The 24,156-nt window shown below is 43.4% G+C and overlaps 1 protein-coding gene and 1 non-coding gene across 6 annotated transcripts in view; one reads left to right on the top strand and one right to left on the bottom strand.

The window, feature by feature from the left end:
* map4k3a (mitogen-activated protein kinase kinase kinase kinase 3a) overlaps positions 1-24,156 on the bottom strand; it is a 265,585-nt gene that overhangs the window by 154,435 nt on the left and 86,994 nt on the right. For all 5 annotated transcript variants that reach the window (XM_072265706.1, XM_072265707.1, XM_072265708.1 and 2 more), the window contains exon 3: positions 3,205-3,295. In XM_072265706.1, the coding sequence (XP_072121807.1) occupies positions 3,205-3,295 (91 nt within the window). The remainder of the gene's footprint in view (positions 1-3,204; positions 3,296-24,156) is intronic.
* Positions 14,963-15,075, top strand: LOC140202379 (U5 spliceosomal RNA). The gene has a single exon (XR_011887094.1). It is a non-coding gene; the product is annotated as a U5 spliceosomal RNA (small nuclear RNA).

Genomic DNA, 24,156 nt, shown 5'->3' with positions numbered 1-24,156 from the left:
GAAAAAAAGTACAGTCAACGTTTCAGGCAGGAGGGATTGCAATGTCTGGAGACATTAAAAGCCAGTAGAGGAATTAGGAAGCAATGGAAATATGCACTGGGCACTTGTGTCCTCTTAAGTAGTCACAGGACCTCATAGCTGGGTTTACAAAAGGAATGCTGACAGAGATCATGAAATTCAGGCAAATGGCAGTGCAGGGTGGGCACGGTGGGTCATCAGTCTGCCTGTTCTTGGGAGGTACAGGGAAGCTGGGCTCTGCACCCTTTTCAGAAAGGAAATTTCAAAATGTAACTGTCCTTTTTCAAAAAAAAAAATTAGACTCCAAAACTTCCACGTGGGAAAGCACATCAGTTCCCTACAGGATCATGTGATTCTAGACTTCAGATCCTTGCCTTTATGCATTCAAGCATTCATTTTAACAAGCTGACTAAATACGTGGACAGAAAACTAACCACTGATACACACATTGCTTAGTGATTCATGACCTTGAATAAAACCATTTTCATAAATATGCAGAGTCACCCTCACAGAAATACTCAACATTCATCGGTATGCAATTCCCAATCTTGATACACAATTGGTTGGTGTAGAAGCTCCCAAGGCACTGCACAGGAAAAAGCTCCCAAGGCACTGCACAGGAAAATTATCAAACATGATATTTAAGAGACCAGAATGGGAAGAACACGCATCTCGGAGGGCTGAAGAATATTGCAGAAATGGAGAAGGCAAGTATACTGACAGTTCTGAAAACAAAAACAATTTTAAACCCAGTTGATACAGTTCCGCAAGCACAGGCATGATTAGTGAATGAAGTGACACAGGCAGCCGAGTAGAACTAAAGATTGAACAAAGGGGGCCTCTGATGCCAGTGTCAAATCTCAAGGTAACACAGTATGACTGAGGGTTTCAGCAACAGATTGGCTAAGGTAGGACAAAAAAAAACAGGCAGGTGAAAATCAACAGTGTTGGTTGTGACCAGATGTACAAGCCAAAGCTCAAGATCAAAAGAGATATATTCTGAAAGTTCAGAAACATTCTATCAAGTAGTTCCCCTTCTTTCACTTGAGAGGTTTCATCCTCAAGGTTATTAGACCTGTCAAAAACAATTTGCCCTTCATAAAACCAAGTCTAATCATAATGATTTCTCAAGTGCCTAGCTGCACATCTTTGATGATGAATATGGCCTACAGATTCTGGTCTCTGTGATACAGTCTTCCTGGATTGTTCCAGAATCCAGGCAACTTTGAAAATTCATCACTAATCAGTCAATTGTTTCTGCATTCACTTCTAAGAGCGCCGAATGCAGACTTACAGGATTTGTATGATTTTAATCGCCCTAACTTATCTACACAGTTTCTTTTTAATTACTGTCATTAAACCCTTATTTTCTTTCCATTTGGTTACAATTATCATGTATACTGCAATAAAGGCAGAGATAGATTTTTTCCACTACTCTGCGACTTCATTCCCATTATTCTTTCTACCCTTGTCTTCAAAGGACCTACAGTAATGTTTGATTCACTTTTTAAAAAACCATTCTCTTTTGCTAATTTGTGCTAAATTACTCCCATATTTCATTTTCTCTGTGTTATCAACCTTGTTTCCCAAAACTCCCCTTAACTGAAATGTTATAAGCTTTTTAACTATCATCCTTAACTTCTTCAGCTAATGGTGGATAATTCAGTTTTTTTTAAATAATTATCTGTGGAACTCTGATCCCTTAAGAATTTTATATTTTTTAATATTTGCTGTTCACTATTTATTGAGTGAAACTGGCAAACAGACTTAATTTCTCTCTCTCGCTCAAGCTGCAGACAAAATCTTTTCATGCTTTGATCATTCTGCAAATAAGACCATAAGACCTACGAAGTGAATTAGGCTCCACCATTCAATCATGGCTGATTTTTTTTCCAAACACTATTTTCCCACCTTCTCACTGTAACTCTTAAGCCCCCCCCCCCCACCAAGCGAGAACCTAATTTCTGCCCAAAAAGCACCCAAAAGATTGGCTTCCACTCTCTACCTGAAGAAGTTCCTCCCTTTAAATCTATTAACACTTCTCGTAACTGATCCTTGTCTCTCCCCTCCCACCTTCTTTGTTTAAAAGCCCTCTCCATAGTCCTACTTATCCAGTTTGCCAGGGGACTAATCAAAATCTTGTTTAAGTGGAGCTTGTTACAAGGGAGTGCTGTCACTTACCTCTCCATTTCCAGTGCTCCACCAGGTCACAATCATTTTTTTAACCTATGACTCAACTGTTTTCCAGGACAAGTGGCATCCCTTTGCTCATTACTTCCTAAGTCCAATGAAGCTTTCTCCTCCTTCGAAACTACAATCAAAATACCTGAACACATTTTAAATGCAGGCACATGTAAATAGAGAATTTATACACTTCACACTATGCCTCAACCTTTCTTCCTCCATGTCATAATCAATGCGACCCACCACATTTTGCTCCTTTACCACAGAGTCCATTTCTTGGTAAATTCAATCAGGGTTTTTATATTTTGCACCGTACTACTGCCGCAAGATAAATCTCACGACACATTTCAGTGATAGTGCACCTGATTCTCAGAGACACAAGAGACCACAGATGCTGCATTCTAGAGCAAGAAACACTGTTGGAGGAACTCAATGGGTGCAGCAGCATCTGTGGAGGGAATGGACAGGCAAGCATTTGGGCCGTGACCATTCAGCTGGACACGAAGATGTCTAACTTGAAACATTTCCCTCCACAGATGCTGTTAGAGTTCCTCCAGCAACTTTTGGGTTTTTTTTTGCTACAATCTCCTTCAAGCTCACACTTCCCTGCATCAAGACACTGACCTCAAATTTCTTTTCTCTCCTCAAAGCTTTAAGTAAACTCTTTCTCAAAACTCTTGCAGTACCTTTATTGCTTTGTATTTACTTCCTCAATTCTGTTTATCACTGAGGAGCTTTGGGTATTTACTATACTGAAGTTGCCATATATAAGTATTTTGCTGTTGGACACCCAAATTTGAAACTGAGGTTCATTAAGAAAATAATCATAACATTATTTGCAATTATAATGCATATAATCTGCTGATTAACATTAAAACATGACCACATAGAAACACATGTCCCAATTGCATCATTAAACTAATTTCAAATGCAAGTTCGTATGAAAGCACAATAAAGATAGTTGTTACATAAGTAGTGAAATATGTAAACTGCTGCAAATACCTGAGGTAACTGCCAAAATACGCGACAATATTTGAGTGTTTACAGTCTTTCATCATAATAATCTCCTGCTGTACAATGGCAAAGTCTTCACCTGAGAAGGAAATATTTTAGTTAAATATTAATAGACAAATGAATGTCAAACTTTCACTCTTGACACAAAAAGTTCTAATTTAAAACACTAACAATCCAGCATAAATAATTCATATATTCTGCCAACTAAACAAGTAACTATTGTTAAGAATTGTTAAGCATTGGACATCCTTCAGGATTTATTGAGGTAGCAGCAAATAATTTAAAAAACAAGAACCAGCTTTGTCACTATTTCAAATATGGCACACATTAAAATACTTAAAGATCACTGAAGCCATTTGTAGAAATAATTGTTCTGTCAAAGAACGTTTGAGGTATTTGTACATCTATAGAGAGCCATACCTCAAGACAGTGTTCAAAGAACAAACATTTTGGGTGTCTGGAATCCCGAAGGTATTTCAATATTCAAAGCTGCTTGGTCGGTTAAAATGCACTCCTGTTGTACATATGTAGTTCTACGAACCACGTATCTATACTCAAACACTGAAGTAAACTATGTAACAGCAACTTTGAAACTGCATTTAATCACTTTTTGTTAGTTTTGTACTTAAAAGAGGAAATAAAACCTCAAAGTACTTTATTGAGATGGGAGATCCTGATACCATTGGAGAAATGGTTTGATTAAAAGTAGGATGATCAAGAAAAAGCAACCTCACTTTTTCTTGCTCAGTAAGGGCTTTTTTTTTCCATCACCAAAATTTTTTTTCAATCTTTATAATAATGTTTTTTTTTCTTGAGACATTGTAAGTGTTGTTTACTTCGATGTACTCTTGTAAGTTTTGGATAATAATAATAATAATAAAAAGATTTGAAAAGTAGGATGATCTATCTACAGCTAAGAATCGTAACACTATGTAAACCAGAAGGCTGCATCACTTTAGGAGGAGGAATTTCTTAATTCAGAGGCCAGTGAATATTGAGAATTCTCTCGGAGAAGAGTGAAGGTACAGCAGCCTTAGGTCCCACACCACCAAGTTCAAGCACAGTTATTTCCCTACAACCATCAGGCTCCTGAACCAATGTTGATTACTTCACTCACCTCAACTCTGAAATGATTCCACAACCTATAGACTCACTCTCAAGGTCTCCCCAACTTATGTGCTCAATATCATTTATTATTTATTCTTTTATTTTGTATTTGAAGTCTGTCATCATTTGCATATTGCTTTTTGTCCGTCTTTGTTTATGTGCAGTTCTTCATCAACTCCATGCTTTTCGGCAACTGGCCCGACCGATCCAGTGTCCCCTTCACCATCAGGTCTGACCACGTGAAGGTGTTGGGGATCTGGTTCGGAGGGGCCGAGGTGTGCAACAAGAACTGGCAGGAGCGGACTGCCAAGGTGATACAGAAACTGGGACTGTGGGGAGGGCACTCCCTATCGATAACGGGCAAGAACCTGGTCATCAGGTGTGAGGTGCTCTCAGGGCTGCTGTACTTGGCACAGGTGTGGCCCGTCCCCTGCTCCTACAGCTAGGAAATCACCCCAGCTGTCTTCAGAATCGTCTAGGGATCCAAGGTGGAGCGGGTCAGACGGACCATCATGCACAAGTACCTCGACAATGGAGGCAAGAACATCCCCAGTGTTGCCCTCACCCTGATGGCCAGCTTCGTGTGTGGCTGCATCAGGTTGTGTGTAGAACCCAGGTGTGTGGGCACCAAGTACCACTATGTGCCCAGATTCTACCTGTCGCCCTGGCTACGAAGGATGGGTCTGGCCCCACTCCCGCGCAACACCCCAGTAAGCTGGTCGTTGCCGCCATACCTGTCCTTCGTATAAAAGTTCTTCCAGGAGAACGCCTTTGACCACAGGGCTATCAGGCAGTGGTCGGCACGTAATGTCCTGCAGGCACTGCAGGAGAAGGACGTGATGGCCACAGTGGGGTGGTTCCCTGAGCAGACCGTCCAGTTCATCTGGCAAAATGCCTCATCGCCAGATCTCACCAACAAGCACCAAGACCTCGCCTGGCTGGCGGTGAGAGGGGCCCTCCCAGTCAGATCCCTCCTGTACGCCCGGAATGTCATCCCCGCACCCCACTGCCCACGGGAGGACTGCAGTGAGGAGTCTCTGACCCACCTCTTTGCACACTGTCAGTTCACAGAGAGGGTGTGGAGGAGGATGGATGGGCTAGTGTCACGTTTCATCCCCAGCAGCTGCGTAACAGAGGACTCTCTGATCTATGGGCTGTTCCTGGGGACGCACACGGAGACCAACATCCGGAGCTGCTGGCAGATCATCAACTCGGTGAAAGACGCTCTTTGGTCAGCCCGAAACTTGATGATCTACCAGCACATGGAGATGTCCGTGGGAGAATGCTGCAGACCGGCACACTCTCGGCTGCAGGAGTACGTGCTGAGGGACGCACTGAAACTCAGTGCAGCCACCACAAGGGCCCGGTGGGGAAGGACCACGGTATAGGTTTCTCCACCCGTGGGAGTGGGAGGGGTCGGGTAGCAGGGAGTATACCCCTCAACAATGATGTGGTAAGGTGAACAACTGGAGTACCACGTGGGTGGCCATAAGTATGGACATGTACAGACCATAATGGAAATGTATGTAGGAAAGTTATTGAATGGTTTATTGTATATAATTTTGTTTTTGAATAAAGTATATTTTGAAATTTAAAAAAATTATTTGTAACTACAGTGAATGCCGACCCAAAAAAGGAATCTCGGGGTGCTATAGGGTGCCTTATATGTATTTTGATAATAAATTTACTTTGAAATTTAAACCATCTGCTGAAGCTGTAAGGCTGTAAAAAGGAGGGTCACCAAACCCTCAGCTGCCAAGAGGCTGAATGCTACAACCCGCTTGGAGAGGCCAGTCACATGAAAATTCTGCCCAACTGTAAGTAACCATATAACCATATAGCAATTACAGCACAGAAACAGGCTATCTCGGCCCTTCTAGTCCATGCCGAACTTACCCTATCCTAGTCCCACCAACCTGCACTCAGCCCATAACCCTCCATTCCTTTCCTGTCCATGTATCTATCCAATTTAACTTTAAACGACAACACAGAACCTGCCTCAACCACTTCTGCTGGAAGCTCATTCCACACAGCTACCACTCTGTGAGTAAAGAAGTTCCCCCTCATGTTACCCCTAAACTTTTGTCCTCTATTTCTCAACCCATGTCCTCGTTTGAATCTTCCCCACTCTCAATGGAAAAAGTCTAACCACGTCAACTCTATCAATCCCCCTCATAATTTTAAACACCTCTATCAAGTCCCCCCTCAACCTTCTACGCTCCAAAGAATAAAGACCTAACTTGTTCAACCTTTCTCTGTAAATTAGGAGATGAAACCCAGACAATATTTTAGTAAACCTTCTCTGGACTCTCTCAATTTTTTTTGACATCTTTCCTATAATTCGGTGACCAGAACTGTACACCCAGATTTGGCCTTACCAATGCCTTATACAAATTCAACATTACATCCCAACTCCTATACTCAATGCTCTGATTAATAAAGGCCAGCAAACCAAAAGCTTTCTTCACCACCCTATCCACATGAGATTCCACCTTCAGGGAACTATGCACCATTATTCCTAGATCCCTCTGTTCTAAAGCATTCTTTAATGTCCATTTACCATGTATGTCCTATTTTGATTAGTTCTACCAAAATGTAGCACCTCACATTTTTCAGCATTAAACTCCATCTGCCATCTTTCAGCCCACCCACTCTTCTAACTGTCCTAAATCTTTCTGCAAGTCTTGAAAACCTACCTCATCATCCCCAACACCACCTATCTTAGTATCATTTGCATACTTAATAATCCAATTTACCACCCCATCATATTACAAACAACATTGGACCCAGTACAGATCCCTGAGGCACACCGCTACACACCATCCTCCAATCTGACACACAGTTATCCACCACTACTCTCTGGTGTCTCCCATCTAGCCACTGCTGAATCCATTTTACTACTTCCATATTAATGCCTAACGCTTGAACCTTCCTAACTAACCTTCCGTGTGGAACCTTGTCAAAGGCCTTACTAAAGTCCATATAGACAACATCCACCATTTTACCCTCGTCAACTTTCTTAGTAACCTCTTAAAAAAATTCAATAAGATTTGTCAAACATGACCTTCCACGCACAAATCCATGTTGACTGTTCCTAATCAGACCCTGTCTATCCAGAAAATTATATATACCATCTCCGAGAATACTTTCCATCAATTTACCTACCACTGACGTCAAACTCACAGGCCGATAATTGCCAGGTTTACTCTTAGAACCCTTTTTAAACAATAGAACCACATGAGCAATACGCCAATCCTCTGGCACCATTCCCGTTTCTAATGACATTTGAAATATTTCTGTCAGAGCCCCTGATATTTCTACACTAGCTTCTCTCAAAGTCCTAGGGAATATCTTATCTGGACCCGGAGACTTATCCACTTTTATATTCCGTAGAAGTGCCAGTACTTCCTCTTCTTTAATTGTCATACTTTCCATAACTACGCTACTTGTTTCCTTTACCTTACACAATTCAATATCCTTCTCCTTAGTGAATACCGAAGAAAAGATATTGTTCAAAATCTCCCCCATCTCTTTTGGCTCTGCACATAGCCGTCCACTCTGATTCTGTAAGGGACCAATTTTATCCCTCACTATCCTTTTGCCACTAACATAACTGTAGAAACCCTTTGGATTTATTTTTACCTTACTTGCCAAAGCAGCCTCATATCTTCTTTTAGCTTTTCTAATTTCTTTCTTAAGATTCTTTTTACATTCTTTATATTCCCTGAGTACCTCATTAACTCCAAGCTGCCTGTATTTATTGAAGATCCCTCTCTTTTTCTGAACCAAGTTTCTAATATCTTTTGAAAACCATGACTCTCTCAAACTTTTAACCTTTCCTTTCAACCTAACAGGAACATAAAGATTCTGAACCCTCAAAATTTCACCTTTAAATCAACTCCATTTCTCTGTTACATCCTTCCCACAAAACAAATTTTCCCAATCCACTCCTTCTAAATCCTTTCGCATCTCCTCAAAGTTAGCCTTTCTCCAATCAAAAATCTCAATCCTAGCTCCAGTCCTATCCTTCTCCATAATTACACTGAAACTAATTGTATTGTGATCACTGGACCCGAAGTGCTCCCCAACAAATACCTCCGTCACCTGCCCTGTCTCATTCCCTAACAGGAGATCCAACACTGCCCCTTCTCTAGTTGGTACCTCTATGTATTGCTTCAAAAAACTATCCTGCACACATTTTACAAACTAAACTCCAAACCATCCAGCCCTTTTACAGAATGGGCTTCCCAGTCTATGCGTGGAAAATTAAAATCTCCCACAATCACAACCTTGTGCTTACTACAAATATCTGCTATCTCCTTACAAATTTGCTCCTCCAGTTCTCAGTCCCCATTAGGTGGTCTAGAATACACACCTATAAGCGTCACAACACCTTTCCTATTCCTCAATTCCACCCAAATAGCTTCCCCAGACGAGTCCACTAATCTATCCTGCCAGAGCACCGCTGTTATGTAACCCCTGACGAGCAATGCAACACCTCCCCCTCTTGCCCCTCCTATTCTATCACACCTGAAGCAACGAAATTCTGGAATATTTAGTTGCCAATCACACCCCTCCTGCAACCACATTTCACTAATAGCTACAACATCATACTTCCAGGTATCAATCCATGCTCTAAGTTCATCCATCCTTCTTATAATGCTCCTAGCATAAAATAGATGCATTCAAGAAAGTCTCCACCTCCCACTCTCTGTTTATCCTTAATTGAGCAAACAACTTTATCTTCTTCTTTTTCCCCTACATCAACCTCCCCTCTCCTAGTCTCCTTAATTAGATTCCCTCCCCCCAACCATTCTAGTTTAAAGTCACCTCAGTAGCCCTCGCAAATCACCTGCCACCTGCCTGTAACTTCTCTCTATCAACTCCTCACTCTCCCTGACAAGACAAAGGTCATCAAGCTGCAACTCCAGTTCCCTAAAGCGGTCTCCTAGGAGCTGCATCTTGACGCACCTGGCACAGATGTGGATGTCCGGGAGGCTTGGAGACTCCACTACCTCCCACATCCGGCACTGAGAACAACAAGCTGCCCTCACACTCATACTCCCACCCGCCTTCAAATAAATTTTTTTAAAAAATGAATAACCAAACCCTCTTCGCCTCACCTGTTTCCACCTAAGCCTGTTTAGCCAAAGCCCTTAAGCCTTCACTCTGCTCTCGGCTCACTCCGCAGCCTGCAAACTACACTGGCCGCTATATAAGGCTGTGTTCCTTTTAAATCTTCCTTATTTCCATCCATGACGTCACACGCCTGAGCAGTCCTGCCTCTCTCGACACCGATGGAAAAAACCAAAAAATTTTAAAAAGGCTTCCTCCACACTCCCGCTCCGAATCTCAGTCTTCTTTCTCCCAATTAAACTCTAATCAGGACTTGAGTCCTTTTAAATCTTCCTCGTTTCCCTCCACATCACACGCCTGCGCAGTCCTGACTCTCTCGGCGCCCATGAAAAACACTAAAAAATTTTTTAAAAGGCTTCCTCCACACTCCCGCTCCGAATCTCAGTCTTCTTTCTCCAAATTCTCCCAAGTACAGCAAAGCCCAAACAATGAGACAAGGGCCGAGAGACCTTTTGAAGGAACAATCATAATAATTTTCTGCCCAAGGCGTGCTGACGCAGAATCATTGCATCTCAGGGTGAGGGAGGTGGATTTTTTTGTCTCCAGGAGAATGAAGGGTTATACCGAGCCAGAAGGAAAGACAGCTGAAGTCAGGTCAGAGCAGCCATGAGTTTACTGAAGGGGGCCAGGCGCGAGGGGCCAAATGGCCACCACTTGCTCCTTGTTTTATGGTCTGAATTTACCGGCATTTTCTGTGTTTATTTCTGATCTACAATATCTGCACTTCCTTTTTCCTCTGTAACTGGTTGTGTTTTCCATTAACATGACAGAAGAGAAGTTTGGTCGCTACTTGGTCACGTTGGTAAACACTCTGGTAACGTCCTTCTGAGGTGTGTAAACATACACATCTTTTGCTACTAGTGCACAAAGGAATTTAAACTGCACACAAAACACATGTTTTGGCATGTTAGGTATATTTCATGATCATACACCATCACATTTCCTTTTCCAGTTTCTGAGCAGACAGTATTGACAACGTGAAGCTTGCAATGATTTGTCTGCAGATTTTAGAGCTGGCTTATTTATACTGTTTTTATTGAAGAAATTGTACAGTGTGCGCATTTTGTCACTGGCACAAAAATTGGACAGCACAAGATTTTTGCACACACTGTTCATTACAAATTAGAAGGAACATTGCCTCCAAAATCCTGGTGGTTGGTGAGTGCTTCCAATGATGCCCCACCCACATATTTACATACTAGAATGCTTTGTGCAAACTGAAACTAATTTCATGCTAAGATTTGTAAATTAACTTTTATAGTGTTTGGAAAACCTATGTTAAATCATGGTTGCTCTTCTATCAAGGTTTTGATTACAATTGCAGCTGGTCGTATTTACCTTAGAAGGGTAGGGGATGTGTGAGGAGAGAATGGAGACGGCTCAAAGTCAGTATACGCACATCAAAGTTGCTGGTGAACGCAACAGGCCAGGCAGCATCTCTAGGAGGTTCACTGGTGGGAAGCTACCAAGGAGAACATTAGGAGGTTCTTCATTCGCAAGGGTATCCAGAAAGCAAGGCAAGAGCAGAGGGAACTGCGTAAACTCCAGACAGAGTTGCAGCAACTTCTCCTTCTGCAGTCGAAGGGGGTGGATGTCAGGGAGGAACTGCGAGAGGTGAAGGGCCGGCAAGCCCAGCACCTCGCCGCCGAATCCTCCAAGATCATCTTCCGATCAAGGGTCCGAACCGTGGAGCAGGACGAGACGTGCTCACGCTTCTTCTTCCAAAAGGTGCACAGGGGGAGCTCTGTGATCCACAACCTTAAGGAAGAGGACGGCTCAGTCGCGACCTCGCAGACCGACATACTGAGGATCTGCAAGTCCTTCTATGCCGGTCTGTACGACGAAAAGGCCACAGAATCCACAGCCTCCCGCAACTTCCTGTCGTCTATCACGCAGGTCTTAGACGACAGTAAGCGGGAGAGTCTGGATCAGCCACTGACCCTGGACGAGCTGACAGGCTCCATCCGTTCCTTTGGGTCGGGTAAGACTCCTGGAAGCGACGGCTTACCGGCTGAGTTGTACTCGGCTCTGTGGAACTGGATGGGCCCAGACCTGCTGGAAGTGTACAATGCTATGCTTCTGGCGGGTAGCATGTCTGAGTCCATGAGGAAGGGCATCATCACCCTCATCTACAAGCAGAAGGGGGAAAGGGAGGACATTAGGAATTGGAGACCCATCTCTCTCCTGAATGTGGATTACAAGATCCTGTCCAAGGCTATCGCCAACAGGGTCAGGTCTGCTCTGGGACAGGTGATCCACCCGGACCAAACCTGTGCTGTACCGGGCAGGAAGATCTCAGACAGCCTCGCGCTGCTGAGGGACACCATCGCCTACGTGCAGGACGGGGGTGGACGCCTGCCTGGTCAGCTTGGACCAGGAGAAAGCCTTCGACAGGATATCGCACACGTACATGGCGGATGTGCTCTCCAAAATGGGATTTGGGGAGGGAATCCGGAATTGGATCAGACTGCTCTACGCAGACATCCGTAGTGCAGTCCAGGTGAACGGGTGGGAAACAGACAGCTTCCCCATCAGGTCTGGAGTCAGGCAGGGCTGTCCCCTCTCCCCTGTCTTGTTTGTCTGCTGTATAGAGCCCTTTGCCGAGGCCATCAGGAGGGATGGGGGCATAAGAGGAGTGACGCTGCCAGGCAGTGGAGGGACCCAAGTGAAAACCTCCCTGTACATGGACGACGTCACCGTCTTCTGCTCTGATCCGAGGTCAGTTCGCAGGCTGATCAGCATCTGCGAACAGTTCGAGCTAGCGACGGGGGCCAGGCTCAACCGCACGAAGAGCGAAGCCATGCTCTTCGGCAACTGGCCAGACCGATCCAGCATCCCCTTCACCATCAGGTCTGACCACATGAAGGTGTTGGGGATCTGGTTCGGGGGGGCCGAGGCGTGCAACAAGAACTGGCGGGAGCGGACTGCCAAGGTGAAACAGAAACTGGGACTGTGGGGAGCGCGCTCCCTGTCGATAACGGGCAAGAACCTGGTCATCAGGTGTGAGGTGCTCTCAGGGCTGCTGTACTTGGCGCAGGTCTGGCCCGTCCCCCGCTCCTACAGCTCGGAAATCACCCGGGCTGTCTTCAGATTCGTCTGGGGATCCAAGATGGAGCGGGTGAGACGGACCGCCATGCACAAGTCCCTGGACAATGGGGGCAAGAACGTCCCCAATATCGCCCTCACCCTGATGGCCAGCTTCGTGTGTGGCTGCATCAGGTTGTGCGTGGATCCCAGATACGTGGGCACAAAGTACTACTATGTGCCCAGGTTCTACCTGTCGCCCTGGCTACGAAGGATGGGTCTGGCCCTACTCCCGCGCAACGCCCCCGTCAGCTGGTCGTTGCCCTCTTACCTGTCCTTCGTAGAAAAATTCTTCAAGACCAACGCATTTGACCACAGGGCCATCAGGCAGTGGTCGGCACGTAGGGTCCTGCAGGCACTGCAGGAGAAGGACGTGATGGACACAGTGGCGTGGTTCCCTGAGCAGACCGTCCAGTTCATCTGGCAAAATGCCTCATCGCCAGATCTCACAAACAGGCACAAAGACCTCGCCTGGCTGGCGGTGAGAGGGGCCCTCCCAGTCAGATCCCTCCTGTACGCCCGGAACAGTTCCTCCACACCCCACTGCCCACGGGAGGACTGTGATGGGGTGGAGTCAGTGGCTCACCTCTTTGCACACTGTGGGTTCGCAAAGAAGGTGTGGAAGAGAATGGAAGGGACAGTACTAAGATTCATGCCCAGCAGCTGCGTAACCGAGGACTCCGTGATCTACGGGCTGTTCCCGGGGACGCACACGGAGACCAACATCCGGTGCTGCTGGCAGATCATCAATTCGGTGAAAGACGCTCTTTGGTCGGCCCGAAACTTGATGGCCTGCCAGCTGACGGAGATGTCCGTGACTGAATGCTGCCGACTGGCACACTCTCGTCTGCAGGAGTACGTTCTGAGGGATGCACTCAAACTTGGTGCAGCCACCGCGAAGGCCCGGTGGGGAAGGACCACAGTTTAATGTTCATCACCCGTAGGAGGGGGAGAGGTTGGGTGGGGAGGAGACCTACCCTCATCAGCGGTATGGACAGATAATCAACATGGTGCCCAAGGAGTGGGTGCAATTGTCAATTTGGGAAAGTATTAGAGCCATTGCCTGCCTTTATTGTTGAAAATTTTGATTGTTAATAAGTCTTAACACTTGACCCAGAGTTGAGAGGAAACGCATGATTTACTGTAAACATCTTTCATTTGTAAATGAACAGAGTCAACGCAAAATTTTATTGTTAGTAACTGTATTGAATAAGGACTCACAGTCAACGAATGGTTTTCTTTTTCTGTATGTAATTATTTTTATTTTGTAATATTTCTGAATAAAGTATTTTTGGAAAAAAAAAAGCATCTCTAGGAGGAGGTACAGTCGACGTTGCAGGCCGAGACCCTTCGTCAGGACTAACTGAAGGAAGAGTGAGTGAGGGATTTGAAAGTTGGAGGGGGAGGGGGAGATCCGAAATGATAGGAGAAGACAGGAGGGGGAGGGATGGAGCCAAGAGCTGGACAGGTGATTGGCAAAAGGGATATGAGAGGATCATGGGACAGGAGGTCCGGGAAAAAAGACAAGGGGGGGGAACCCAGAGGATGGGCAAGAGGTATATTCAGAGGGACAGAGGGAGAAAAAGGAGAGTGAGAGAAAGAATGTGTGCATAAAAATAAGTAACAAGATGGGGTACGAGGGGGAGGTGGGGCCTTAGCGGAAGTTAGAGAAGTCGGTGTTCATGCCATCAGGTTGGAGGCTACCCAGACGGAATATAAGGTGTTGTTCCTCCAACCTGAGTGTGGCTTCATCCTTACAGTAGAGGAGGCCGTGGATAGACATGTCAGAATGGGAATGGGATGTGGAATTAAAATGTGTGCCACTGGGAGATCCTGCTTTCTCTGGCGGACAGAGCGTAGATGTTCAGCAAAGCGGTCTCCCAGTCTGCGTCGGGTCTCGCCAATATATAAAAGGCCACATTGGGAGCACCGGACGCAGTATATCACCCCAGTCGACTCACAGGTGAAGTGTTGCCCGCTAAGGCCCCACCTCCCCCTCATACCCCATCCGTTACTTATTTTTATGCACACATTCTTTCTCTCACTCTCCTTTTTCTCCCTCTGTCCCTCTGAATATACCTCTTGCCCATCCTCTGGGTCCCCGCCCCCCCATCTTTCTTCCCGGACCTCCTGTCCCATGATCCTCTCGTATCCCCTTTTGCCTATCACCTGTCCAGCTCTTGGCTCTATCCCTCCCCCTCCTGTCTTCTCCTATCATTTTGGATCTCCCCCTCCAACTTTCAAATCCCTTCCTCACTCTTCCTTCAGTTATTCCTGACGAAGGGTCTCGGCCTGAAACGTCGACTGCACCTCTTCCTACAGATGCTGCCTGGCCTGCTGTGTTCACCAGTAACTTTGATGTGTGCTGCTTGAATTTCCAGCATCTGCAGAATTCCTGTTGTTTGCGTTCAAAGTCAGTATACTCTGGTTTCTCTCCAGATCGTATAAATCTTTCGCCTTTTACTAAAGATTTCCGTGGAGAGGAACACTCAGAGTCTCAGACAATTTTTTGATGCCCTGCTTAGGTAGGGATTGTTTTACATAAAAAATAGAAAAGAATGCTCATTATTAGCATATTTAGTTTGTGGTGACCTCCTCGTCCCGTGATGAGACCACACCCCCTCACACACAACACAATATTCTTCTGATTACCCTCCAACTTGATAGCATAAATCTCCTTGAACTTTCAGTAGCCCCTTTTCATGGCCTTTCTTCTCAAGCCCCATCTTTCAGCCCCAAAACATCAAGTTTTCCATAGATGCTGCCTGGCCTACTGAGTTCCTCCAGCAGTGTTGCTTAGTTTTCATGTCTTTGTACCGTGATTCATGTACCCTGGCACTGTTACAGTTCAAGTCCTCAGAAGTTTTATAGTACCTAAAGGTGGATTGATTTCACCACACATTTCATGAATTAATAACATGAGTATAGAGGATATGAGAAAACTTGGAAGCTGTTGAATTAATGAGAATATTTGCATATTTGAATAAATAGTTCATTTTTGAAACAAACTTTTCAACCTGGTGGCCTCCCTTGGGTGACTGCATCAAGCTGTGACTAGTTATACAAACACAGGTGTCATGTTGCAATGGACTTTGTCAAGTTCATCCCGAGCAGCTGCACAACATGGGGGCTTTCTCACCTCTGGCTTTTTAAAAGTACAAATACTGAGACGAATGTCAAGTGTTGCTGGAAGATCAACTCAGTACCTTTTAGCCTGCCTGAAGCCTATTGGTTTTGTAGGCAAGAACCACAATCCACTTGCAACCAGACATCAAAGACTTCTCAAGTACATGAAGTTTTTGTCTTCCAAGTCAAAAGTCATCCAAGTAGGTCACATGAGAGTCAATGGTGCCTAGTACACAGAATGTGCTAAAATACTATAAACATATAGACAGCCATGCATTTTCTTTTGTATTCTTGTACATATTTTAAAGAAAGTTTATTTTTGAAATATTAAAAATCTGTTCTTACCAATTCAGTATCTGATACATGCATTATCTAAGGACTGTATATATTAAATGGATTATTTCAAATACAGCATTCAGTATTTTATAAGAGAAATGAGACATCCTTACTGTAAATCACACAGGGAAACACAGGTAAATATTTTGTACACGTCTTTTCAATTGGGAAAGGGGTCCTGACTGGTTATTCTTTTTTTATTAGAATAAACTTTATTCATAATGAAAAAAAGTCACAAGAATAAATCATGTCATGCCTTTTCATTCATTTTCAAAGTCAAATGCTTTCATTACATTCCTACAAACCAAACAACAGCACTCAAGTGGCCCCATGGGGTGGTATCCTATTACAATAATTGAGGGACTCCCTCCTGCAATGCAACTCATCCTTCTCCAGTAGCAGAAGAACCCTAAATCATGGTCCTTCCCCACTAAGCCCTTGCTGTGGCTGCAGCAAGCTCAGTGTGACCCTCAGCACGTTCTCAATTGACAGCATTCCTCCATGGACATCTCCACGTGCTGGCAGAGCAACCACTTTCAGGCAGACCGAGTTGATAACCGGCCAGCAGGACTGTCTCTTCTCCACTACAGCCATCCCAAAGGCTATGCACTGTGCGAGTGATGCCCTGGGCATGCAGGAAGGATGCAACTGGGAAGGCCCCTCTCACCACCAGCCAAGCAACATTTGAGTGCTTGTTGGTGAGGCATTCTGTCAGATGGTCTGGACAGTCTACTCAGGAAACAATCCACTGTGTCCATCAAGTCCTTCACCTACAATGCCTGCAGGATGTTCTGTGCTGGCCTTGTCGTTAAAGGTATTGGTCGACAAGAACTTTTCTGAAAAGGACAGGTAGTGCAGCAACGTCAATCTGTTTGGGACACTGCTCAGCAACAGGGCCAGACCTATTTTTCGCAATACCGGAGACAGATAGAACCTCAGCACATAGTGGTAATTGGTGCCCACATATTTAGGTTCCACACACAACCTCCATTGTCCAGGGACTTGTGCATTGTGACTCGTCTGACCTCCTCCACCTTGGATTCCCAAATGAACTTGAAGACATCTTGGGTGACTCCCAAGCTGGAAGAGTAGGGGACTGGTCACATCTGTGCCAAGTACAGTAGCCCTGAGAGCACCTCTCACCTGATGATCAGGTTCTTCTCGGTTACCAATAAGGGAGTGCCCTCCACACATTCCAAATTTCTCTTTACCTTCCCATTCCGCTCCAGCCAATTCTTGTTGTACACATCGGCCCCTGCAAACCAGATCTCCGGCATCTTCACGTAATTGGACCTGATGGTGAAGGGGTTACTGGACCACTTGGGCCAGTTGCCAAAGAGCATGGCCTCACCTTTTGTGCAGTTAACCTTGGCCCCTAATGCCAACTCAAACTGGCTGCAGATGCTTTTGAATCTGTGAAATGATCTCAGATCCAAGCAGAAGCAACTTTTCCATAAAAATACTATCAGAAAGAAACAAAACCTAGATAGCACCTAGGTAGCCATCCCACATCCCACAAGTGGCCATTTGAAGTGTCAACAGTAAAAAAAACCTCGACATACATTGATTTCTGAGAAACCGCTCTAGATTTTTGTGTCGTTCTGATATCTACAATCCAGTCCCACATGGCTCATTCAATATCACAATATTAAATAACTAATTTACATTACGTACTATTTTGGAAGAATTGGAGCTTTACATTGTGTCTACTATAACAATGTTCCTTTAAAAAGCTGCAAGTCCTAATTAACATTAATATTGCAGAAAACATGAAATTCTGTGTCAACTATCCAAGTAACAACCTTTACCTATTTCTAATGTTGCCTCAGAGGTCCTTGCATAATCAGAATTTGAGACTACAAAACAAAACCTCACCGGGTTAAACATAAACTACTTAAAGCTTTAACTTAAATCTAATTTTGTTGTAGTAGCAAAAAAATTTGAACACAGCATTCAAATTCCTTCAAGAAAACAAAATGCAAAGGTGCACATTTCCACACCCTGAACATCATTGGGAGAGTTCATTCCCCCACCCCCACCCTTCAGAGGGGGAAAAAACAGCAATCAAGAAAAATGTTTGGCTTTAGTTGGAGTCTCAGGCTGTAAAATTATGAAGGCATAGGCTGGTAAATTTCTAAATCCTGGTCCCTTGGGGAAAAAGAATTATAAAATAACATTCATTAACAAATGTGCCTTCACCGAATGATAACATGATTTATTCAGCTGAATTGTATCACCACATTGCTACTGGCTCACTGCAGCACTCTCTGACGAGGGGACCCATATGATCTCTCCAAACCAGAAGGTACGCTGAGAAGTAGGGGTGTTGGATGAGTTTTCCTGGCCACGGTGTCAACATGGTTGGAACAGTGAGGATGCAGAGAAAAGCCTAGTTAGTGATTCAGTAAGAATGTGGCAGAAAGAACTGAAAAACATCACAGAGCAGAACATAACTTGCATGCAGATTGGGGAGATTATTATTTTTCACTTGCCTTGAATCAGTTCTGAAGTTTTCCACAGAAGTGTCTCATTAGAGTAGAAATTAAACCTTGTTGCAAATATTAAGTTTGAATAACTAAATCATAAAGAGAAAAACAATTCTCACCAATGTTTGGCAAATATAATAACTATTAGAATGCTTATTTTATTTTTCTCTTGCAATGTGAGTGTCTTTATTCTCCCTCCACAATTGTCCAAGAAGATATGCTCAAGGACCATCTGAAATATCTTTTTGATATCATTTTAGTATAATTCACTGGCCTATAGCTCAGGCCCAATTATAAGAACTAAGAAATAGGAGCAGGAGTAGGCCATCTTGCCTGTTGAGCCTGCTCCGTCATTCACTACGATTATAACTGAGCTGGCCATGGACTCATCTCCACCTACCTGCCTTTTCCCCATAACCCTTAATTCCCCTACTATGCAAAAATCTTTAAAAAGTAAAAGTGCATGTGAGTAAACCACACTGATGAGAGACTGACAAACATCAGAAAAGATAGGTACAGCTTCTTTTCCTAAAGTTCAAAGTAAATTTATTATCAAAGTACTGTACATATACAGCACATCACCATATATTACCTTGAGTCCATTTTCTTGCAGGCATTCACAGAGCAGTGAAATACAATAGAATTAATGAAAAACTACACACAGACTGACAAACAACCAAAGTGTAAAAGACCAACTGTGCAAATAAAAAAAGATAAGACAGACAGACAAATAACACCAAGAACATGAGTTGTAGAGTCTGGCATCCATTCAGAGTGGAGTCTGGTAAAGTTTCCCACACTGGTTCAGGAGTCTGAAGGCTGTAGTTAATAATTGTTCCTGAACCTGGTGTGGGAACCAAGGCTCATGTACCTCCTTCCCAATGGCAGCAGTGAGAAGAGAACGTGGCTCTTCTCTCCATGCACTTGCCTTGTTAAGCGTTAAGGTGAATTAGTTGGTTTGTTACAGAAAGATTTTTATTTACAAATTTACAAAACAATCCAATTTAAATTCCCATTGCAACACACACAAGAAGGCTGGAGGAACTCAGCAGGTCAGGCAGCAATTATGTAAATGACCGAACAGTTGATGCTCCGTGCCAAAACCCCTCTTCAGGACTAAGAAGGAAAGGGGAAAATGTCAGAATAAAAAGGTAAGAGGCTAGCTAGAAGATGATAGGTGAAGGCAGGTGGGTGGGAAAGGTCAAGGGTTGGTGAAGGAAGGAAACTGAGAGGAGAGGAGAATGGACCAAATGAGAAACAGGAGGAGGGGGGGACCCAGGGGGAAGTAACAGGCAGGTGAAAAGAGGTGAAAGGTCAGAGTGGGAATGCCGATTTGTTTACCAGAAAGAGAAATCAATGTTCATGCCATCAGGTTGGAGGCTACCCAGGCAGAATGCAAGCTGTTGCACTTCCACCAAGGGTGGTCTCATCTTAGAACAGGAGAAATCAATGGACCTACACATCGGAATGGGAATCTGAATTAAAAAGTTTGCCCACCGGGAAGTCCCACTTATGGAAGATGGTGCAGAGATGTCCCATTGTCAGTGTGAAATCTGAACTTTTCTGTATTATTAATTCAGGCCTCTTGACTAATAGCGCAGCACAGTACCACACTAAACGTAGATGATAAATTGATTTAGTTGGAAGTGACGCAAGATCATGAAGTGACTGGTCAAAGTACAAATCAACCCCAGATTATAACAGGGTTAGGTTCCTTCATAGCAGAGGATTCTAGCAGCTGACAAATCCAGCCAGCCAGTCTACCGACCATTCACTCCTATATACGGGCTGTACACAGTCAGGTGTTCTCATGCTGGGGTGGTCCTGTATGTACGTCATCACTGTGATTAAAACAAACCCAAAAGATAGTCTGATTTATGTTGTTTCAATCAGGTGTTTTCTGCACAACTATCAGGACTTAGAAGCACTGTTTACAAGAAACACGTATCTCACAGCAAGACAGCGATACATTTGTAAATGCAAAAAAGCAGTAAGGTCCAGCCCAAGTTAATTGACATAAAGTACATACAAACTTGGATAAAAAACGAATTCCGTTTAAGGCAGGGATACCACGGTGTAGGTAACTGAATCAAATGCAAAAGAACTGGCCTACTCAAATTATTCAGCTTTGATTCATATATAAAAAACACATTAATACTGGAAAGGTAACCATAGTTTTAACATTGCTATCACACAGGGAGACTCCCCACTTCTCTAGACATGCATTGCTGATGCCAGTCAACTGAAATTAACATTTTCTCCCAAGAAAACAGCAGCAGCCATTTGGCCTGCTCATACAGATACAAAGTCCCCATTGCACAATTCACGATCCTGAAGTTTTCACTTTCTCCACTATCTGGGAAAGTGAGATTTAAACCTAAAATTATTTAATCTAAATATGGGATTTGATCCAAACTTAAATCCTACATTTGCATTTGATATCATAAAACTGTTGACTGTAATACCTTCTGGTGCTTTTTCATAGTAGAACATGTAAATGTCTCCAAGATAATCTTCTAGATGCTTTTAAAAGCTGGAAAAAAAATGACTCTCATCCTTCCTCACAACCTCAAACTCCCAAACTAGAGATCAACTTCATGGTTCTTCGGGCAGGACAGTATGAATCCCCGAGCAGAGAACAGTATGATAGTACAACTGATTCTTTATTATTTTGGCTCAGAAACTGAAAGCATTTCAACTATTTTCCCTCCTTTATCGTCACTGAAGTTTTTCCAGAATATTTAGTTGCTGTTATTATTGCTAACTGTTTCAAACTTTCTTTGCTGGAATTGCAAAGTCAGGCCAACCCCAAGCTGATGAGCTTGAAAGAACAGACACAGCCAAGTTATGATGTTGATTTGTGTTGCTTGGTCTTCCATCAGAACCAGCACACACAGAAAAACAGAATGGTTAAGATGAACTAAAAATAACAAAATATGAATGAATTACTCAGCAAATCAGGTCTCTTTATATATTAAACAACAGGAATTCTGCAGATGCTGGAAATTCAAACAACACACATCAAAGTTGCTGGTGAACGCAGAAGGCCAAGCAGCAGCTGTAGGAAGAGGTGCAGTCGACGTTTCAGGCCGAGACCCTGGCCTCTTTATATATTAGATTTATTTGTCACTTGCACGTCAAAACATACTATGAATTACGTTGTTTTTGCATCAAAGACCAACACAGGATTGTGCGGGCGAGCAGCCCACAGTGTCAAAAATAAAAATTCTGCAGATGCTGGAAATCCAAGATAACATACACAAAATGCTGGAGAAGTGCACCAGGTCAGGCAGATTCCAGGAGAAAGCACAAATAGTTGACATTTTGGGGCAAGACCCCTCTTCATGACTGGAAAAGAGGGAAAATGTCTGGAAAAAAAGGTGAGGAGAGGAGAAGGTGTTTGGAATGTGGGAAGAAACCACAGCACCTGCAGGAAACCCATGTAGTCACAGGGAGAACATATAGACTCCTTACAGACTGCAGCTGAAATTGAACCCCACTGGTGATCACTGGCCCTGTGAAGAAATTGCATAAACCAAATTACCACGAAGCCACTCACATGCCTTTATAGGGAAAGTTCACATTTCCAACTGATGACCTACTATAAGAACAGCTTAAAATCATTTACTTGAAACTTTAGCTTTCTTCATAGATGTGGCAATATAATGTAGAGCACTTTTTGTTCTATTTCCAATGTTCCAGTATTTAGATTGTTTCACATTGTAATATTTTGCTTTTTATAATTACTAAAAAAAGAATGCAACAATTAAAAGGTAAAAATGGCCAAAAGCACATATTTGAGGCATTGGGATTATGCAATAAAATGGCATTGCCAATGCACCCTATAATTTTAAAAACTCAAGGTAGTTAGACTCCCCAACCCAATACAAATTCTTTGTTCTCAGTCATTTTCTAATGCACAGTTTCTTGCTTGCATTCAGGATTTCCCTTTAATTCCCATCTCACACATTAATGGAAACCATAGAAAGGGTGCAGAGGAGATTTACAAGGATGTTGCCTGGATTGGGGAGCATGCCTTATGAGAATAGATTGAGTGAATTCGGCATTTTCTCCTTGGAGCGACAGAGGATGAGAGGTGACCTGACAGGGGTGTATAAGATGATGAGAGGCATTGATCGTGTGGATAGTCAGAGGCTTTTTCCCAGGGCTGAAATGGTTGCCACAAGAGGACACAGGTTTAAGGTGCTGGGAAGTAGGTACAGAGGAGATGTCAGGGTTAAGTTTTTTTTTTAAAAACGCAAAGAGTGGTGAGTGCGTGGAATGGGCTGCTGGCAATGGTAGAGGTGGATACGATAGGGTCTTTTAAGAGACTTTTGGATAGGTACATGGAGCTTAGAAAGATAGAGGGCTATCAGTAAGCCTAGTAATTTCTAAGGTAGGGACATGTTCGGCACAACTTTGTGGGCCGAAGGGCCTGTATTGTGTTGTAGGTTTTCTATGTTCCTATGTAATCTTTAAGGATGAAGAGAGATCAAGAGGAAAACTGGGCACCATCAACAAACATACAGAAGCTCATTTACCATTACATGTGGAACCTGATAGTCTTGGCAGAAAGAGGCCATTTGGGACCCCTTAAAAGTGCAGAAACTATAAACAGCCTCAAATTCCACAGGCTCGTTTAAAATCATTGATTCATTTGTCTTGCTTACTCCTCCCAACTCCCCAGAGCATTTTCTCACTTATCTGTGGACTGAATTTTGTTCACCACTTCTGCAGTCACTTGCTCAGTGATACCTTCCATTAGTTGATGCCTTTACCATCAACAAGGTCAATTTTAATGTCTTTAAATTTCTTAGTTACGATCTTTACATTTATCCAAATCATTGAAAGGGTCTGCCATGGAACCCTGGGGAAATACGATACAACATCCTTCCTGTCACAAGGGCATCCTGTCCTTTTGTCAGTAAGCTTGAAATACTGTCATGGCCAAAAAATGATAACGTCCCATTTATCAAATCGACAGTTAAAACTGAACCAGGATGTGTGAACAGTAACACGGTAGTACCACTGGGTGACAGCAGAGCAACTGCCTATTCTCAGCAACTGACATTTATGAGATGATAAAAACACTATCTTTTCTTTTAAATTTCAAAAATCAACTTTATTTATAATATAGCTATATAAAAAGGAAGAAACAATACATCTTTTGATGTTCATGGTCATTACATTCAAAGTTAACTTAAAAAATGAATTCAATGTCTTTAGCCTTTGCCACAGCAATCCTGTTGGTCACCACTACCATTTCTATTTCTGATACCTCAAGTATTTTTCCTTCAAGTTCTTGTCCAGTTCTTTACTGAAACCTTAATCGCCTCCTAGCATCCTTTCCAATAGTGAATTTCACACTATTAGCATCCACCGCATGCAAATAATTTTTCCAAACCACCACCTTAAATCTAATCCTCTGGTTCCACCAAAAGAAAAAGCTGTTCCCAATTACCTTCACCAGGCCCTTCACGATCTGAACACCATAAAATCTCCTCAACCTGCTCTGCTCTAAACACATCCTAGCTCTCCAGTCTAGTCACTTTATAGAATTACCATTCTAATAAATCTTCCCTGCAATATTTAAGTTCTTAATGCTGTTCTTAATCTGTAGAGCCCAGAATTAGGCTAAGTTACTCAAAGAATCTAATATCATGCC

Source organism: Mobula birostris, chromosome 8 (genome assembly GCF_030028105.1).
Source record: "Mobula birostris isolate sMobBir1 chromosome 8, sMobBir1.hap1, whole genome shotgun sequence".
Lineage (NCBI taxonomy): Eukaryota > Metazoa > Chordata > Chondrichthyes > Myliobatiformes > Myliobatidae > Mobula > Mobula birostris.
Note: the sequence above shows the minus strand (reverse complement) of the source record. Positions and strands in the feature narration are given on the sequence as shown.